Source organism: Lepidochelys kempii, chromosome 8 (genome assembly GCF_965140265.1).
Source record: "Lepidochelys kempii isolate rLepKem1 chromosome 8, rLepKem1.hap2, whole genome shotgun sequence".
NCBI lineage: Eukaryota > Metazoa > Chordata > Testudines > Cheloniidae > Lepidochelys > Lepidochelys kempii.
In genome coordinates, this window is record NC_133263.1 from 33796014 (window position 1) to 33813813 (window position 17800).

At 38.8% G+C, this 17800-nt stretch overlaps 1 protein-coding gene across 6 annotated transcripts in view; it reads right to left on the reverse strand.

Annotated features, from left to right (window-relative positions):
• Positions 1–17800, reverse strand: part of FBXW11 (F-box and WD repeat domain containing 11) — a 125726-nt gene that overhangs the window by 27038 nt on the left and 80888 nt on the right. For all 6 annotated transcript variants that reach the window (XM_073355995.1, XM_073355997.1, XM_073355999.1 and 3 more), the window contains 2 exons: positions 7762–7948; positions 6252–6342 (listed from right to left, as the gene is read on the reverse strand). In XM_073355995.1, coding sequence (XP_073212096.1) covers positions 6252–6342; positions 7762–7948 — 278 coding nt within the window. The remainder of the gene's footprint in view (positions 1–6251; positions 6343–7761; positions 7949–17800) is intronic.

Here is a 17800-nt window from a genome sequence, read left to right on the forward strand (position 1 = left end):
AATAATCAACTGCACAAACACAAAATGGGAAATAACTGCCCAGGCCTGTAGAAAGGATCTGGGGGTTCTAGTGGATCACAAACTAAAGATGAGTCTGTAATACTGTTTCCAAAACAAAAACAAACCAACAAAAAACACAACACACCACAGTGAACATCATTCTGGAGTGTATTAGCAGCAGTGTTGTAAGCAAGACACAAGTAGTAATTCTTCCACTCTACTTTGCACTAAGAAGGCCTCCACTGCAGTACTGTGTCCAGTTCTTGTCACCACACTTCTGGAAAGGTGTGGACAAACTGGAGAAAGTTCAGAGAGTAACAAAAATGATTAAAGGTTGAGAAAACATGACTTATGAGGAAAGACAGAAAAACTGAATGTAGTCTCGAAAAGATAACAGTCTTCAACTATGTAAAAGGCTGTTATAAAGAAGAGAGTGATAAATTGTTCCCCCTAACCACTGAGGACGACACAAGAAATAATGCACTTTAATTGCAGTAAGGAAGATTTAGGTAAGACATTAGGAAAAACTTCCTAACTGTAAAGGTAATTAAGCTTCAGAATAAACTACCTTGGGAGGCTGTGGAATATCTGTCATGGGAGGTTTAAGAACAGGTTAGCCAAACCCCTGTCAGGGATGGTCTAGATCGGGGTGGGCAAACAACGGCCCACAGGACCGTCCTGCCTAGCTCCTGAGCTCCTAGCCAGGGAGGCTCATTCCCGGCCCCGCCCCCACTGCCCACCCTCCCCTGCAGCGTGGTTTGTGCCCGCCCACCTCCCAGGATTTCAAATAAGCCTGTCCTGCTGCTCTGAGCAGCATGGTAAGGATAAGGGTACAGGTAAGGGGGTGGGGGTGGGGGTTGGATATGGGGCAGGAGGCCCCGGTGGGCAGTAAGGGGACGGTTGGATGGGGCGGAGGGGTCCTGTGGGGGCAGTCAGGGAAAGGGAGAAGAGGGGGTTGGATAGGCATGATCTTTCCCCACCTAACCTTAGTAATGACTGCATTGAAGAGTCTCTTTCCTCTTCATGTTTTGCCTCTTATGTCCAAGGTTTTAAAAGCTAGCTTGTATTTTTAAAAATATGAACTCCCTTAACTTTTGGAAGAACACATGGAGTCTATTTGATGGCCTGGCCACATTCTTCCCTAAATTCTTTGAGGGAAATCTCATTTGATAGTCTCATCATAATTAAGTAGACTAGTCTCCACAGAAGCAAGATGAAGGACCTTCCCATGTATTTCAGGATATGAAGAACATGTACAAATAATCTTCTTGACAGATCATGAGGAATAGATTATATCTGTGCTAATTCTAAAGGGATAAATTGGTCCAGCTTCATAGATCATACGGAAGAGGTCCAGGGATTTGGAGTTGTGGTATCAAAACTATAGAACTTACCCTACTATTTGGCAATTTGTCTATTACTGTAGTCCATTTAAAACAATTTATCTGCACCACAATATCTGTGGACTGTTTTTAAGTACAGGGTTAACTGGACCAACTCAGATGATCTCCACACAAACAAATTCTTTTTCCTTTTGTGTAGGGATCACAAAGCTTACAAAGGATGATATTACAGGTAGATATTATAGAACAAGGTTTGAAGTAAGAGAGCAACACTACTTCTAAAAATCAGCAAGGATAGAAAATCCTTCAGACCCTGAATGGCCCCTAAGATGAAGTCTGGTATTTTTACAGCAGTTTTCTGCATGATCTTTTGAAGAACTCAAGAATAGAGGTGATGAAATTAAATCAGGCCTTGTCCCTCTACCTCCTCCCTTTTGTCAGCAATACCTAAAGAAAGGGGGTCCAAGTGCTGTAGCTGGCTTTTTCTGTTGCAGACTTTCCAATTGAAGGACTGTGTGAACAACCTGTTCTGAGAGGAAGAATTAGAAATGATGGGACCTTATAAGAGAAAAAATTATCCGACCCTTGACTACTAGCTCAAGAAACTCAGGGTACTAAAAGCATTGACCCTAATCCAGGATGGAAACATCTGGAACATGGGAACATTTCCCAGGGCTTAGATTGAAAAGAAACATTTGAGCATTGAGAACAAATCCCGTTGCACAACTCCTCAACCCTTCTTCCTTCTTCCCTCCAAATCAGCAACTTTGCAGGACCAAGACTAGGAAAATTTTGCTGGTATAAGCTGAATGCTTGGGATTCTGGAAGTGAGAGCTGGCTTTACAAGAGAGACTTCATATCTTGTCTGGACAAAGGCATGTCTGTTTGCTCAATATGGACAAGAATTCCAGAGTGAGAGCCTGTAACTGAAAGACCTGGCTCCCTTTGAGTAGTTAGCTTAAGTTTCCTGGACAAATAAAGATGGCATGTTATGTAAGAGTGAGTGTCTGATGTGGCCAACACCCATGTGGGGCTTGGTGGGTGGTAGCCATCCCCTTGAATTCACCTGATGTCACTGACAGCCAGTAAAGAGTACAGACTAGTGTTTTATAAATGTACAGATCTTAAGGCCAGAAAGGACAGTTATGACCATCTAGTCCAGTGGTCCCCAACCTTTCTGTGGCCAAGAGCACATTCATGCCTTCAGAAGAGTGTGGCGGGCAGCGACGCTTGTCAGCAGCATTTCAGTGGTGACGCTTCTCTGCCAGAAGCGCTCCTCGGCGCCATTTCGGCGGTGACTTCTCTGCCGGAAGCGCTCCTCTCCTCTTCTCTTCATTCCTTGGTGCCGGCCCTGATGGCGGGCGCACATAAATGCCCCGATGGGCGCCATGGCACCCATGGGCAACGCGTTGGGGACCACTGACCTAGTCTGACATCCTGAATAATATTATGACTTAGTATTCCACCCAGTGATTCCTACATCAAGCCCGTAACTTGTCATTGAGATAGAGCATCTCTTTTAGAGAGACCTCTAATCTTGATTTAAAGATTTCAGGAGGTGGAGAAGCCACAAAATCCCTAAGAAAGCTGTTTCAATGGTTAATTGCCTTGACAGTTAAAAATGTATGCCTTATTTCTAAGTCTGACTCCGTCCAGCTTCAGATTCAAGACATTGGATCTTGTCATATCTTTGTCTGCTAACTTAAAAAGCCCTTGACTGATCAAACCACCTCTTCAAAGCCCTAGGGAGTCCTAGAGAAAAGACAATGTTAAAATGGAATTATGGCTCTAAGTTTGTATCAGTAACTTTGGGGAAAGACTTGATAGAATATTTTATTTTACATATACCAAGCATTAGAAGGCCAGGACATTTTAAGTTAAGGATACCTGCAAAACACCAAAATGTTATGAAAGTATAAAAAGGAAAGAGTTAAGGTTCTCTAAACCACCTTAACTCTGATCCTGTATGCTCACCTCGTTTCACGTGAGTTCATGAGACAATCCATACCTTCTACAGGGTAAGGTAATATTCCAGATTCAGTGTATAAACGTAAGCACCAATTGCTGACTACAAAAATACCACCTTCAAAGCCAGATTCTCCTCCATTTCTCTGCCCACTGACATACCAGCTACACCAACAGTTGCCCAATTACCACACACATATGCCCCCCAACACAATGTGCCACACCCAACCAACTACTCAGTATAATTAAGAGACTACAGGAGAAACACATTACATACCCCATATCACTTTCACCTATCCTTGTTCCAACAGAAGCCTCAGTCACAGGCAGCCACCTTGTCCCTGTACATTTTACAAGTACTACACAGATTCCAGAGGAACCTCATTTAATGAAAGACGTGACAGGCCAGGACCAGATGTATTTTGAATGGCAGTTATGGGAGAAGAGTTACAGTTCAATAGAAAACTTTGAGTCTACATTTCCAGATTTTGAAACACCTGGTATCTTTGCTTGTTGTGTTGGGGTTTTTTTTTTTTTTTTTGTTCTGAAGATGTATACTCTCAAAAATTTCCATGACAAAAAAAATAAAAAAAAAAAATTAAGTACAGGGGATCTATTAAGGTGGGTTTTTAAGCTATTGTTTTGAATTTACAATCTTAAGTTTAATTTTCTCTAAAACTTGTACAGTTACAAGAAAATGTCTATCCGACTTATAGATTTCACTGATATCTCCCCCTCACTTTGTAAGATCACTTAAAACATGCAAGGTTGGATTTTTTTTTTTTTATTATTTTTATTTTTTAAATCATAGATGTCAGGGGAGGTTTTGGGGTTTTGGCTGGTGGGGGGTGGCTTTTATAGCCGTATGGATGTAAAGGATGCAAGTAATAAAGAGAAGGTTAGGAGGATATGACAAGTCATCTCGCCACAAGTATTTAAAGGTGTATGGCCTGAGATACCTTGCTGCACATCCTGCATGTAATGCTCCAGAACACTTCCACTATCAAAGGCATTCCGACAAAAATGCCCCATTTATAGTTGTCAATAGATCAACATAGGAAGAGTGAATGTCAAAAACTCGAATATAAAGCAGTCTAATTACTACATCATTTAAGACAGCCTCAACCACTTTGTATTTTCACACTGCTTTTGTTGTTTTTTCTTTACTGGGGGGGGGGGGGAGCAAGCACACACACGCTGTATGTAGGGTGTTTCCCTCCTTATCTGGTGGCGGCAATGGGGTCATCAGAGTGACCTATTCAAAAGGTTCCTTCCTTTGAAGATACCAATCTTTTTTGAGGAACTCTTTTCCCTTCCTCCTTCAAAGAGCGTTCAACAAACAGCCCACTTTCAAATGTGATCTCAGCATTTACCTCCATCTATACGCCCAAAACATTTCAGGGTGTTTTACTGCTTAGAGTACTGGCATAAGATCTACTCTCACTTCTTCCAACTAAGAATCTGTGCATGATCCCAAATCTTAAGATGGCTCCACTCGAATAATCACTTACAGAATTTTTAGGCCCAAATCCTGCTATTTTTCCTACTTACTTGAATGGGAACAGGATCTGGCTCTTACTACTGGAGAAGGGGGCTCCAGCAAGAAATAAAACTGAAGCAATGGAAGGAAGCCTCCTGCCTAAGCCAGGTGCCAATCACAGCAAAGCAAGGGTTAACCAATACCAGAAGGATCTTATTTCAGGAAATCAACTTCAACCATGCTGAAAGAACTTGTATGCAGAAAAGAAAAGGATAAAACAAGCTCTCTCACCACACAAGTATGTAAAGGAGTATGGTGCACAACCAACAAGTACTAATATCGTGGCTCATTTTGTTTTGCTGAGGCTTTAATTTTATGTTCAGATTTATACTTTAAAAAAATCATTTGAATTGTTAACAGTAGCTTATTAAAATATATATTTGAAAATGAGCATTACAGTTGATTTGTGGGGCAGCTAAATTTTACAGACAGGTTGGAGTTTTGAGTAATTTTGTTCATGAAGTGCCAGCCACACAAGGTCACATTTGCCATAACAGAATGATTCCATTAGTTCACATCTGCCTTAACCAACCAACACATGTTTCTTCACTAATGAATTTTGGACCAATAACTTTTATGTCCATCACCTGGCTGAAATAAATGCACTACAGTTTTTGGTCTAAGTAACACATTTTTATGGCAGATACATAGCTAACTGGATAAGACTGAGCTTTTCTTCTAGTATGTGAACACCAAGATGACCTTAATCTGTCAAAAACATATGCTGAAAAGTAAATGAGCCATAACTTTGAAGCTCTTTTACAAGGTAAGCAAAATATCACATATTGTCAAACAAAAGAAAGTCATTTCTGCCTCATCTTTATGCCTAAAACGCATTTTGTTATAACCATATTGTAGACTCTTACTACAGTCATTCAAGAAAGACAACAAAATTCTGCACTCCTTGTAAGAAAAGCTATATTTGTTATCTTGAGTCTCTTAAAATTAAGGGCAGAAATGAAAATATTAAATAGATCTTGGTATTTGAATGTTTAATATTCGAAGTTTAAATCTGGACTTTTAAAAAAGTTAGGATAATCAAATTATATAGAAAATCTGGTTTTACAGTATGCATGTGATTGTCTGGGGGTGAACGAGACTATTAAATATTATAATTCCATTAAGTCAGACTTCATAATTCATTTCTGAAAAGTCCCAAAATCTTTCAGAAAAAGAAACATGCTTCTAATGTTGACATTAACAAGTTACCTTAATATTGTATTTACTCTATCCAATAAATTACTGCATGTTTACCGCATTTTCCTGGCAAACGAGAATTAGTACTAGAAATAGTGTAATCAATTACATAACATTATATTTAAAAACCATACTGTTCAGGATATATATCAGAGTAAAACTATCAGGAAAATGTACTAGCTTGAAAAAGTTGTTAGAAAACATACCTCTATATCCTGTATTATCTTTGGGTATAATGACCTGTAAAATGAATTTGGAGGGCCATCTGTGGGTCTGTTTTTAAACAGGTACTGATCCCTAACAAAAAACAAACAAACAAACAAAAAGTTATATTTTCCAGTATGACATGTTAAACCAAAAATCCCTGCACGATGGATAACTGCACTAAGCTACAACTTAGCATATACATTCTCAAACAATACTTTTGATACCTTAAAGTCATTTAACCCACACAAAAGACAATGTCTAAATAACAATAACAACTGTATTTTAAAATATCTGAGGTTCAAAAAAAGGAAATCATTTTCTTTCATTGTGTTCAGTAAATAGGGATTTGCTATTTTGACAGGCTTTTTTAGATTCCTGAGTTTCCCACCTTTGCCAGGTCTTGAGTCAGAGTCAGCAGTTTCATTGTCATGCTATTACAGAGCGCATTAAAGCAAGATGCTAGAGAGGAAAAACACACTGAGGGACCTCCCCCTCTACTTTCAGAGACTTGAAAAAGATGGGAAAACCCAGTTATCCCAAATCTGAAACAAAGTATTACCAAGAAAGAAATGTTTCAGAAAAGGAGTACTTGTGGCACCTTAGAGACTAACAAATTTATTTGAGCAAAAGCTTTCGTAAGCTACAGCTCACTTCACTGGATGAAATGCAGTGGAAAATACAGTGGGGAAATTTATATAGAGAGAGAATATGAAACAATGGGTGTCAGGTAAGGTGAGCTATTTCCAGCAGGAAAGGGAAAAAACCTTTTGTAGTGATAATCAAGGTGGGTCATTTTCAGCAGTTGACAAGAACGTCTGACAGGAACAGTGGGCGGTGGACCCGGGGGGGGGGATAAATATGTGTTTTACTTTGTGTAATGACAGATTTCAGAGTAGCAGCCGTGTTAGTCTGTATTCACAAAAAGAAGAGTACTTGTGGCACCTTAGAGACAAATAAATTGGTTAGTGTCTAAGGTGCCACAAGTACTCCTTTTCTTTTTGTGTAATGACACATTCATTCCCTGTCTTTAATCAAGCCTAAGTTAATTGTATCCAGTTTGCAAATTAATTCCAATTCAGCAGTCTGAATTGAGTCAATTTCACTTGACAAAGTACCTAACAAGCATATTGAGTAGCTTTCTGTACTCAGTGTTGCACATTACAGTTCAGAGGTAATATGGATAAATATGCAAAAAAACTGCTAAAGTTAAACTTTGCAGAGTAAAATTTACCATAAGAACTCAAAAGCGAAAAGCAATGGGGTGGGTAGGGAAATGGAGCAAGATATCTGACCAAAAAGGGAGCAAATTAAATAAGTACAGATTTTTAATACAATTTATGACCCCCTCCCTTCCTAACCACCCCTTACCCCCACACTTTTCCATAGAAGATTTCAGAGGAGTAACAATACCATAAATTTACCTTTTGGCAGAACACTGGATTAGGGACACTTGTTACGAATAGCCTACAAAGCTGGGTGAATTAGTTTACATATTGCTGTGGTACTTACCAACCCCTTCTTTCAGAGAGCCCTTTCCACAGTGGATCAGTGCGCACCATTCTCTCAATCAATTTTTTCCATAGCATTCCCTCAGAGATGACTCTCTGCCATTCCTTACACACCAGCTCTGCTGCACAGAGCGATCTGGCATCAAGATAAGAAAGGATATTTTCTGCTATGTGATCTAAGCCTTGCTCTACAAAAAAAAAAAAAAATAATCAAAAATGTCAGTCTTGACAGTAAACCACTAAATGATCTCAGCTTGCGTGTACACTCAGGAAAAAGATAACGTGGTTCTACTTAAGGCACTAGAGCAGTAATAACACAAATATTTGTTTTATAGAAAGGCTTAGTGCTGTATCATTATGAATAAATTACCTAACACTGCACAAGAAAATAAAGTGGCATTATGATCTAACAAATCAAACTTGAAAATGAAGTACTAATAACCAGAGAAAAACACTCCAACTGCACTGAAAATCAAGCTTAGGAGTTAGATAAGAAAATACAACTACTAGTAAGGAAGCAATGAATTCAAATTGATACAAGAAGCAACATTTTGAACAAGTTAATAATTCTTTATCCTCTATTTCTAACATCTTTTGCATACCAGAATTCCACTCTATGAAAGCTGGGCTATGCGAGTAAATCAGCACAGTGCATTAATATCACAACAATTATTCTGCAGCTCCTGGACTTCAAATCATGGGCCTTTTCTGCTCCATGTTAATTCCACCACAGATGTGGGGCAGGAATGCTGAACTCTTTTTCAGAATATTATAGTTTGCTAAATGACAACACAAATGAAACATTTCATATTTCTCTTCCCTTACCATTCTTCCTTTTTATGATTAACTCCTACCCTGGCAATGTAGAGTAAGTAAACACAGTATATGATCAGATTCCTCTTGAGCAAATGCAGACATATCCTTGTGAGATGGTCAGGAGAGGTATTGGAAAGGATGCTGTAGAGCAGCGTTTCTCAACTTTGGTCACCGCAGCCACCAGGGGGTTTTCTTGTGGCTACAGCCCCCTGGGCAGTGATTAGGGAGAAGTGGGGAGCGGCAAAGCATTCACCCCTTCCCAGGGGCCACCAGTAGGGGTTTGGCCCTGCCTGCCTCTGGAGCCACAGACACCAGAGAAGCAGACAACCAGTGTGAGTTCCCCCCTTTCCCAGGGGCAGTGGGGCTCAGGCTTCTGGCTTCAGCCCTGGGGTGTTGGGCTGCAGGATCTGGCCATGGGGGTTTTGGGTTCCAGCAGTGGAGCTTCAGGCTCCATCCCCCAGTTGTGGGGCTTTGGGATCTGGCCCCAGGCTCAAACCCCCCCCATCACCCATGACCTCCACTGCCTCACTACCCCCCTCTCTCTTCAGAGCTTCATTTATCCCCTGGCTTGCCAGGGCTGAGTAAGTCTATTGTGAAAAGCAATATTAACAAACATACAAATATCAGTTTTCACAGGAGCAGACTTGCTAGCTAGCAAGTCTAAAAAGAAAACAGCAACCAAAGAAACAACAAAAAAGAGAAGAATGTGCAAAGCACCTTATTTTGTTTCTATTCTGTTTAGGTCCATAAAGAATAGAGACAACTGTACATTATTTTTATTATTGAGTCTGAAAAAACCCGACATAAATTACAATGATTTCGACATGTGCATATTTATTTGTTTTTCCCACAGTAAAATAAGTATTTTAGGAAAAATTGTCAGAGCGGCCACCCCCAAGAGTTGGTGGCTGCACTCTAAGGCCACCAAAAAATTTCTTGTTCGAACCCCTTGTGAGAACACTTTCTAATGTCAAGGTTAAACACATCTCTTCCATTAAGACGTTACCACAACCTGAGAACATGCTGCATGACCACTCCTGAACTTACTTCAGAAGCTAAGGAGGCTCGACTTGACCTTTGTCTGTCCCTTCCAGCCCTACATTTCTGTGATTCTATAATTTATATAGAAGAATTTGGATAAACCTAATTTGACTTCGTAATTGCAAAATCTGCATCATCATCTTCAGAAAGTGCTTTGTTATTGATTCTGGATTGCATGGATATCATTTAAAACTGCTCAATAGCCATTTCTTCTGCCATTTCCTCTCTTCCCTTCACCTTTCATTAATTTCCACAAAGCTTGCCTAATTAATATGCAGTTCAGTGAAGGACTCTATAAAAACATTTTTAAATAGATCTCTTCTTAAATTAATACTATTTTCTTTGCTCTTCAGCACTGCTAAGTTTAAACGAGGCCATCAAGAGGCACAGTAGCAAGTGAAAGAAATTGTCACCCAGAAGCTTTTACACTTGGCAAAGAAATCCTTGACACATACTATTTGCTACAATTTGACATTCTATCTGCTAAATCTAAGGTATCTATACTGGAATTCTCTGATTAGTGCTATTTTTAATATGGCAGAAATCCAGGCTCTTTGAAATGAGTAATGGACCTAATAGTGATTTCCCAGTGGACGAGTGATGGACCTCTCTCAGTAGGCCTTTTCACCAATCCACCAATGATGCTTAAGTGGGTATATTCTTCTGAAAGTAGGATCCTAATTCTTTTAAAGACTAATCTGAATATATATCCCTGACCTGCTATCTAAATTGTTTCTACCTTTGTTCAGCTGTAAATGAGCTCAATCTGCTTATTAGCTAGTACTCTTGATAGAAATTAATATCTAGACTAAAGATAAGATGCATAAGGGAATGCCTGCAGCACCCCATATAAATAATCAAATACACTGATATATTGGAAAACCATTGGGTACATCTCCACTGACTTCAGTGGAGTTGTATGCATCACTGACATTACCCAAAACACCTAAAAGTTTAACTTTGTAGTCCAGCTGTTGAATAAAGATTACCTTATCTGATGGGTTCTGTTATGAGGGAACATGGTACAGAACAATGACCTGCATCTGTCTGAGTACGTGAGCTAGTTTCTGGACATTTGTGTGTTTGGACTTTGGCAAGAGAATGTAGTTGATCTACACGGTGTGTCCAAGCAAACAATAGTCTAAAAATGCAGCCATTGCAATATGCCTCTTCCAGTAATCAGAGCTTTCAAACTAGAAATTAATGTTCTCAGAATATAATTACATCTGCTGCAGAGTGCATGACAGCAGCAAGTGTAATTAGAAAACAACGGCCACCTGGAAGAACGTCTTCTCTCAATCGCTGAATAAATGCATTAACTTCCTTGGTCAAGCCAATATTTGAGTAACTGATCTGGAAACTTGGAACTCTAGGGAACAGACTGAGAAATACAGAGCTAAACATATTTTCTTGATATGACTTCTGGCATCTCTTGCAGCCAAAGAAGAGAGCTCTGCCAATGGGCTCTCATTTGGTATAACTTTCCTTTACTTGTGAGTCTCTTTTGACTCCATTGTCACAAAAATGGCATTGCTAAAGTCTCTCTTTGGCCCAGGAAGTTTAGGTTTGTCAGAATTTGATGGTAAAGGATATGATTTAGTCATCAATTCTGTGACTTTAATGGATCTCAGTGAATTCTTTGGCTTCATCCTCCGCCGGACTGGCTGCGGCTGGGGCTGGAGTTCCCCTCTCCCCTGCAGCTGTGGGCTGACACCAGAGCTGTATTGTGTGTGCTCCCCCTCGGGCCTGGGCCCAGAGCTATTCTTCCCCTCTTCCCCAATTGCCAGAGCCGTCCCCCCAAGCAGCCAGGGCTGGAGTTGGAGCTGTCCTCCCCGGAGCAGCAGCAGGAACTGTCAGTCATGTGTCATTCTCTCCTCCCATCCCCCACCCGGGTGCTTGGGCTCTCGGTCAGGGCCACCCCGACAGTTATTTTTAGTAAAAGTCAAGGAGAGGTCGACGGCTTCCATTAACTTTTGTTTACTGCCTGTAACCTGTCCATTTACTAAAAATAACTGACGAAATCATAACCTTGCTAATGAAGTACCACTTTTGCCAGCAGGAGCACTGGTGCAAGCTTATAAATCATCTCTGAAGAGATGATGCTGGAGTAGTATCTGTTCTCTCTCTGTAGTTAGAGGTATTTAAATTGTAATATTATACTGCCTTTATAAAGCCAAGATAAAGAGGGTTACCCATTTCTGGGATTTATGATACAGTAGCTAAGGCAAAATAATTCTCTGGTGACATCCTGTGGATAGTTACCCATATCCTTGGAGAGAGGATGCTAAGGTTTCTCAACTGGTTCTCAAACTATCAAATTCCTCAACATTGCATTTATTTTTGGTCCACTTAATCTTACTGAAACATTTGAGTTTAACTTAGTCTTTGGACTTAGTCATGGACTGCTTTTGCGTTTGGTTTAGCTGTAGAGATTTCTTATAAATATTGCTACTAGTGTAAATCATTCAATATTTGCTTTATGACGACAGGCTCAAGATAATGAACCATGAGCCATTATAATTGTCTTCTATTTAAAAACGTCATTCAAATGACTGGAGTAGGATAACTAATTCTGATTTGCCTCTTCTTCGTTTACAAAGGGATTGTCTACACTACCCCTTAAGTTGATGTAACTTATATCGCTCGGGGGGGTGGGGAAGAGGTGGTGTCATCCACTAGGTCAGTAACCCTGTCAAAGAAGGCAATTAGGTTGGTTTGGCATGGATTTGTCAAGAAGAAATCCATGTTGGCTATTCCTTATAATCCTATTAACCTCTAGGCGCTTACAAACTGATTGTTTAATAATTTGTCCCAGTATCTTTCCAGGTATTGAAGTTAGGTTGACCAGTATGTAATTCCCTGGTTCGTCTTTGTTCTCCTTTAAAATAGGTACTATATTTGCCCGACATAAAATAATTGCTAACACTTCCGAGATTGCTTCAGCTAGTTCCTTAAGTACCCTGCTGATTTGAATACATGTAACTTATCTAAATATTCTTTAACTTTGTCTTTAACTATTTTGGTTTTCAATTCTTCCCCCGGTTGTTAATATTAATTGTATTCAGTGTCTGGTAACCTTTTTAGTGAAGACTGATGCAAGAGAGGCATTAAACATGTTAGCCATCTTCATGTCATCAGTTATTAGCTCTCCTTCCCTGCTAAGTAGAGGACCTACACTTGCCTTCATCTTTCTCTTGCTCCTTATGTATTTAAAGAATCTTTTATGTCCCTTGCTAGGTGTAACTCATTTTGTGCTGTAGCCTGATTGTCACTATATGTTTGTGCTATTCTTTGTACTCCTCCTCAGCAATTCATCCATCTTTCAACTTTTTGTAGGATTCCTTTTTGATTTTCAGATCATTAAAGAATTCCTGAGGCAACCATACTGGCCTTTTACTATTCGTCCTATCTTTCCTATATCACCAAGTTCAAACAAGCAAGCCTTTTTCAGTAGGCGGTTCCCAACTTTCATTGCCTCCAAAATGGCAATTCCCTTTCTGATTATGGATCTTCACTCAACAGTTATCAGGACTGCACCAATATCACCAGCTATGTCAGCATATTTAAGCAGACATTTGAGGTGTTCTCTATAGCATGATCATTATGGTAAACTTGTTCTTCCAACCTGCACCTGTCCCACTAATTCTAATACCTATTGCAATTCTAATTTTCTAAATCCTGCTTTTCTTTAGGACAATTTTGCCAAAAGACCATTCTCTCATTTGATTGTGCTCTTATTTCATTAACTTTTTGAAAAAATTCAATCATGAAGTGGTCATTTTAAAAGTTATTTTTAAATAACTGATTTGATATAGTGAAATCAAATGTAGTAATTTGTAGCAAACAGTAAGAACACCTTCACAGGCTAAAAATAAGGAAGGCAATAAAGCTGTACTGACTGGACCATTTTCATTTGATGCTGTGGGAGGTGCAGGAGGAAAGGGGAAATATACCCGTATCTTAGAAGGGAAACATTTAATACAGTTGTAATGTATTTTTGAGATTTCAGTAGAAAACTGCTAGTTAAACACTGTGGCTTAAGTCGACTTTTTAACAAGCTCAGATCAATAACCTTAAGAGTACTTATACAGAACAACTACATCTAGTGTCTAATAAATTAATGCAATGCCATATTCTCAATGCAGGATACTAACCATCCCCAACACACAGGACAAGCAAATCAATGAGTTATGAGGAGAGGCTGAAGGAGCTGGGATTGTTTAGCCTGCAGAAGAGAAGAATGAGGGGGGATTTGATAGCTGCTTTCAACTACCTGAAAGGGGGTTCCAAAGAGGATGGCTCTAGACTGTTCTCAATGGTAGCAGATGACAGAACGAGGAGTAATGGTCTCAAGTTGCAATGGGGGAGGTTTAGATTGGATATTAGGAAAAACTTTTTCACTAGGAGGGTGGTGAAACACTGGAATGCGTTACCTAGGGAGGTGGTAGAATCTCCTTCCTTAGAGGTTTTTAAGGTCAGGCTTGACAAAGCCCTGGCTGGGATGATTTAACTGGGAATTGGTCCTGCTTCGAGCAGGGGGTTGGACTAGATGACCTTCTGGGGTCCCTTCCAACCCTGATATTCTATGAATCTATGATCAACATTAGACAAAGGAAAAATAAAATACTTTTTACATTAGCATTAATAACTTCCAAAGTGAATGGAGTGCTGGAGATGGCGATTAATCCTTTTACCCCGATACTGTAACATAGGGGTTACTGGATAAACAAAAAGGTTCCCAGGCTCCCATTCCACTGTATTGTTTTCATCTCAAAAGCCTCTATACAGCCCTTGCTCCAGGTCCCACTCACTGACCTGCCTCTCCAAACTACTTGCTTAGTTTTCCCTACCCCTGTAATTCTACAAAAATACAGGGTAAAGATGTTAACATGCCTAACAGTGATGATATTTAGATAAATGGTTAGGTAAGCAATGAATCCACAGACAATTAAAAGGTGATATAGCTCTGTTTGGCTGATAATTTAGTTGTATCACACCCTGCGACAACACTAAATACAAAAACTTTGGTATTAACTGTAAAAACTGAAATCTACAGAACATTTGTTGTAATAGATCAGAAAGTGCATACATAACCTAGTGTTCTGAGGGAACTAAACTTAAGTTATAATAATACAAAAATACATTAAACTGCTGGACCATCTAGCCTCTAGAAGTCATTTTTAAAATGAGCTCAATGATTCTGGTGCCCACATAATTAGCTTTTTACAGAATCAGCAGATCTGAAAATTCTGACATTTGTCAATCCGTACCTCCAAAACTCCAGTTATCTCCCAGTGTAAACTATAGAAATGTTATCTTTCCCTTCTAACGTAAGGTACTTTCTATCATCTGCAGCTTGCAAAAGAACAGAGGCACTGGAGCTGTCTGCAGACTCAGGAAAAAAATAATGCATCAGTTACGCTAGGTTCACATTGGAAGGTTATCTTCACAACCACAAGAACTAGAACTTTTTTTTAAATGAAAGCTTAGATTCTGCAAAAGTTGATGCCTGAGAAAGTTTCCTACTTGTCACTGACAAGTGGACTTTCCAAACCCTGGTTAATGAAGTTTACCACAAAAGCTAAATGCTCTCTTTACCATTACAACCCTCATTCTCAATCACACAGCAATGGTACTGCACTCACCCATGAGAGCAATTACTAACAGGTGAGCTAATAGAAAATCATGCAAGACTGCTAAACATGTGTAGGATGTATAGTCCAGGTGATGAATGATTACCAGGTAAGAACAAGAGATTGAAATAAGTTACAGGGGACACTACTGGGTTAGTGGTAAAACAGGCACATTTTTAAAATTACGTTTTTGCCCCGCAGAACACCATTTATCTTGACTTCAACTCTTATGGTCGGGGGAGTTTCTAACCAAATCTACTTGCAAGCAGGAACACAAACATTCAATCAGGAGAGAAAATGTTAAGAAAAAAGGCAATACTTTGTAAGTTAACACAAAAAGGTAAAGGTTTACGTAGGTTCCATTTGAACACTGCATTTTTCTCTTTGGGATGCAGGGGTGTTAGTAACTTTATGATTAACCTTAAACAAACATGCATAATTGAAGTTTATCCAGCAATTATTCAACCATATACCTGAAGAAAGGTGAGAGCAGACACACTTCAGACATTGATTTACTTTACATTTTTGAGCAATGTAATCAAGTGCCAGTCTTTCAAACATGGCATGAAATGTATCTTCCTTCAAAATGTCAAACGTAGAGAAATAATTCCAAATGGAAAAAAGTGACAGGGCAAATATATTACGAAAGTTCATATTAAGTTAGCATAAAAGCTAAATCTTATACATTTATCTGTTACTGCCATCTCCTGGTAATAAACAAAATGATTATGCTCCCTAAAATAAACTGGAATATTTGCCTTAGTTATTTTATGTTCTGTAGAGCTATAGTTAACTGTTTTAGCTACTGAAATAAATTACATTTTAATAGCATGAGCTCATCAAATGTGAAAATGTTTTATTACTAGTCAAATGTGCTTATGCTGTCTTGTACATAAAAACAATAACGGAAGTATGATTTAATTTTGAAGCCCCTTCCATGGTGAAGGGGCTAGTGCCACTTTTGTTATTTTCTCAATGGCACAAACATTGTAAAACTGAGCTTGAACAAATTCAGAGAGCCTTTTTCCAAAAGGAAAAAACAGCTTGGTTTTCAAAATCAGTTAAGGCTGTTAAATGACAACAGTGGACTTATCACTCAAAAACTCAAAGCATATAAAAACCGAAAGCCTCATACATTTTACACTGCTCACATAATCAAGTATAAAAACTCATCTGAGAAAACTATATAAAGTGTATTAAAAACTGTTGATGTACATTAAAATTAGTTATATCAGAATCTCATATATGTAGTACACGCATATGTAATTTATATATAAGAATGGCCATACTGGGCCAGACCAATGGTCATCTGGCCCAGTATCCTGTCTTCCAGCAGTAGCTAGTGCCAGATGCTTCAGAGGGAATGAACAGAACAGGACAATTTATTGAGTGATCCATCTCATCATCCAGTACCAATTTCTAACAGTCAGAAGTTTAGACTCGCAGAGAATGGGGGTGCGAAAGCATATGCTTTCAGACAAGAGAGTTGGGTTTAAATTTTGAGGTTAAAGATGGAACAGCATTTTGATCATAAGGAAATTTGTTATGTAGTGATGAAATATGCATTTCCTTGTACTTTATTAGAATACACATTTATGTTCATTATGTAGGTAGACATTTGTGAGGTCCTTAGACATTTCTTTCTTTTAATCACTTGGGGTTTTTAAGTGATGTCATATTTATATTATATTTAGCAATTTAAACTTTTTAAAACAATGTTTTTGGTTTTGTAATTTCTTCTAATTGCATCTTCTTGTGAAAGCAAGACTTTTAAAAAAAATTAAGTGTGTTGACTAGATCATTAGATTATTAAATCAGAGCGAAGTGAGCTGATGGAACTAACAGTAGTAAGGAAACCATCTTTCCATCTCAACATCCATCTCTCTTCATTTTTAATATGTCAACTTGAACGATGAAAACTCATGCCTAGTTTTCAAATAATGGGGATAAAAAAATATGAACCTTTGAAAATTGTCACTTGTACAAGTCAGTGTCCAAAGCTACCTAAAGTTTCAAATTTGGTAGAGCAATGATATTTCAATGGGTAGAAAAAGAACAAAAAATCATTATAAGCTTCATAAAAAATGTCTCCTTCCTGAAATTTTAAGTCAACCTCAAAAATGCTTAAATTATTCAAAAGTTTCAACACACTCCACTTGTCAAAGAAATATAAACCCTAAAAATCAGACAGCCTGATATTTTAAATTTTGAACTACAAAGAAAAACCAACAACCAGCCTTTTGATGGAATCTCTGGCTGCAACCTGGGCATGGGTGCACTACCAAGTTGGTGTCATCTTCTGCAACATCTAAGTTTCATTTTAAACAATGAAGTTTCTAGCCATTATAGCTAAGAGAGAACTTTCCATACATGAATTGATTGTGAACCATTGCAGTGATGTCTCCCCAAGCCCACAATGTTTCCTGTACTGCAAAATGAACACTCAGGGGAAGATGCTCTTGCATGCAGCATGCAATCTTACTACCACTGAAGTCAGAGGCAAAAAACTATTTATCTCAATAGAAGCAGAATCCAAACTATCCATACATT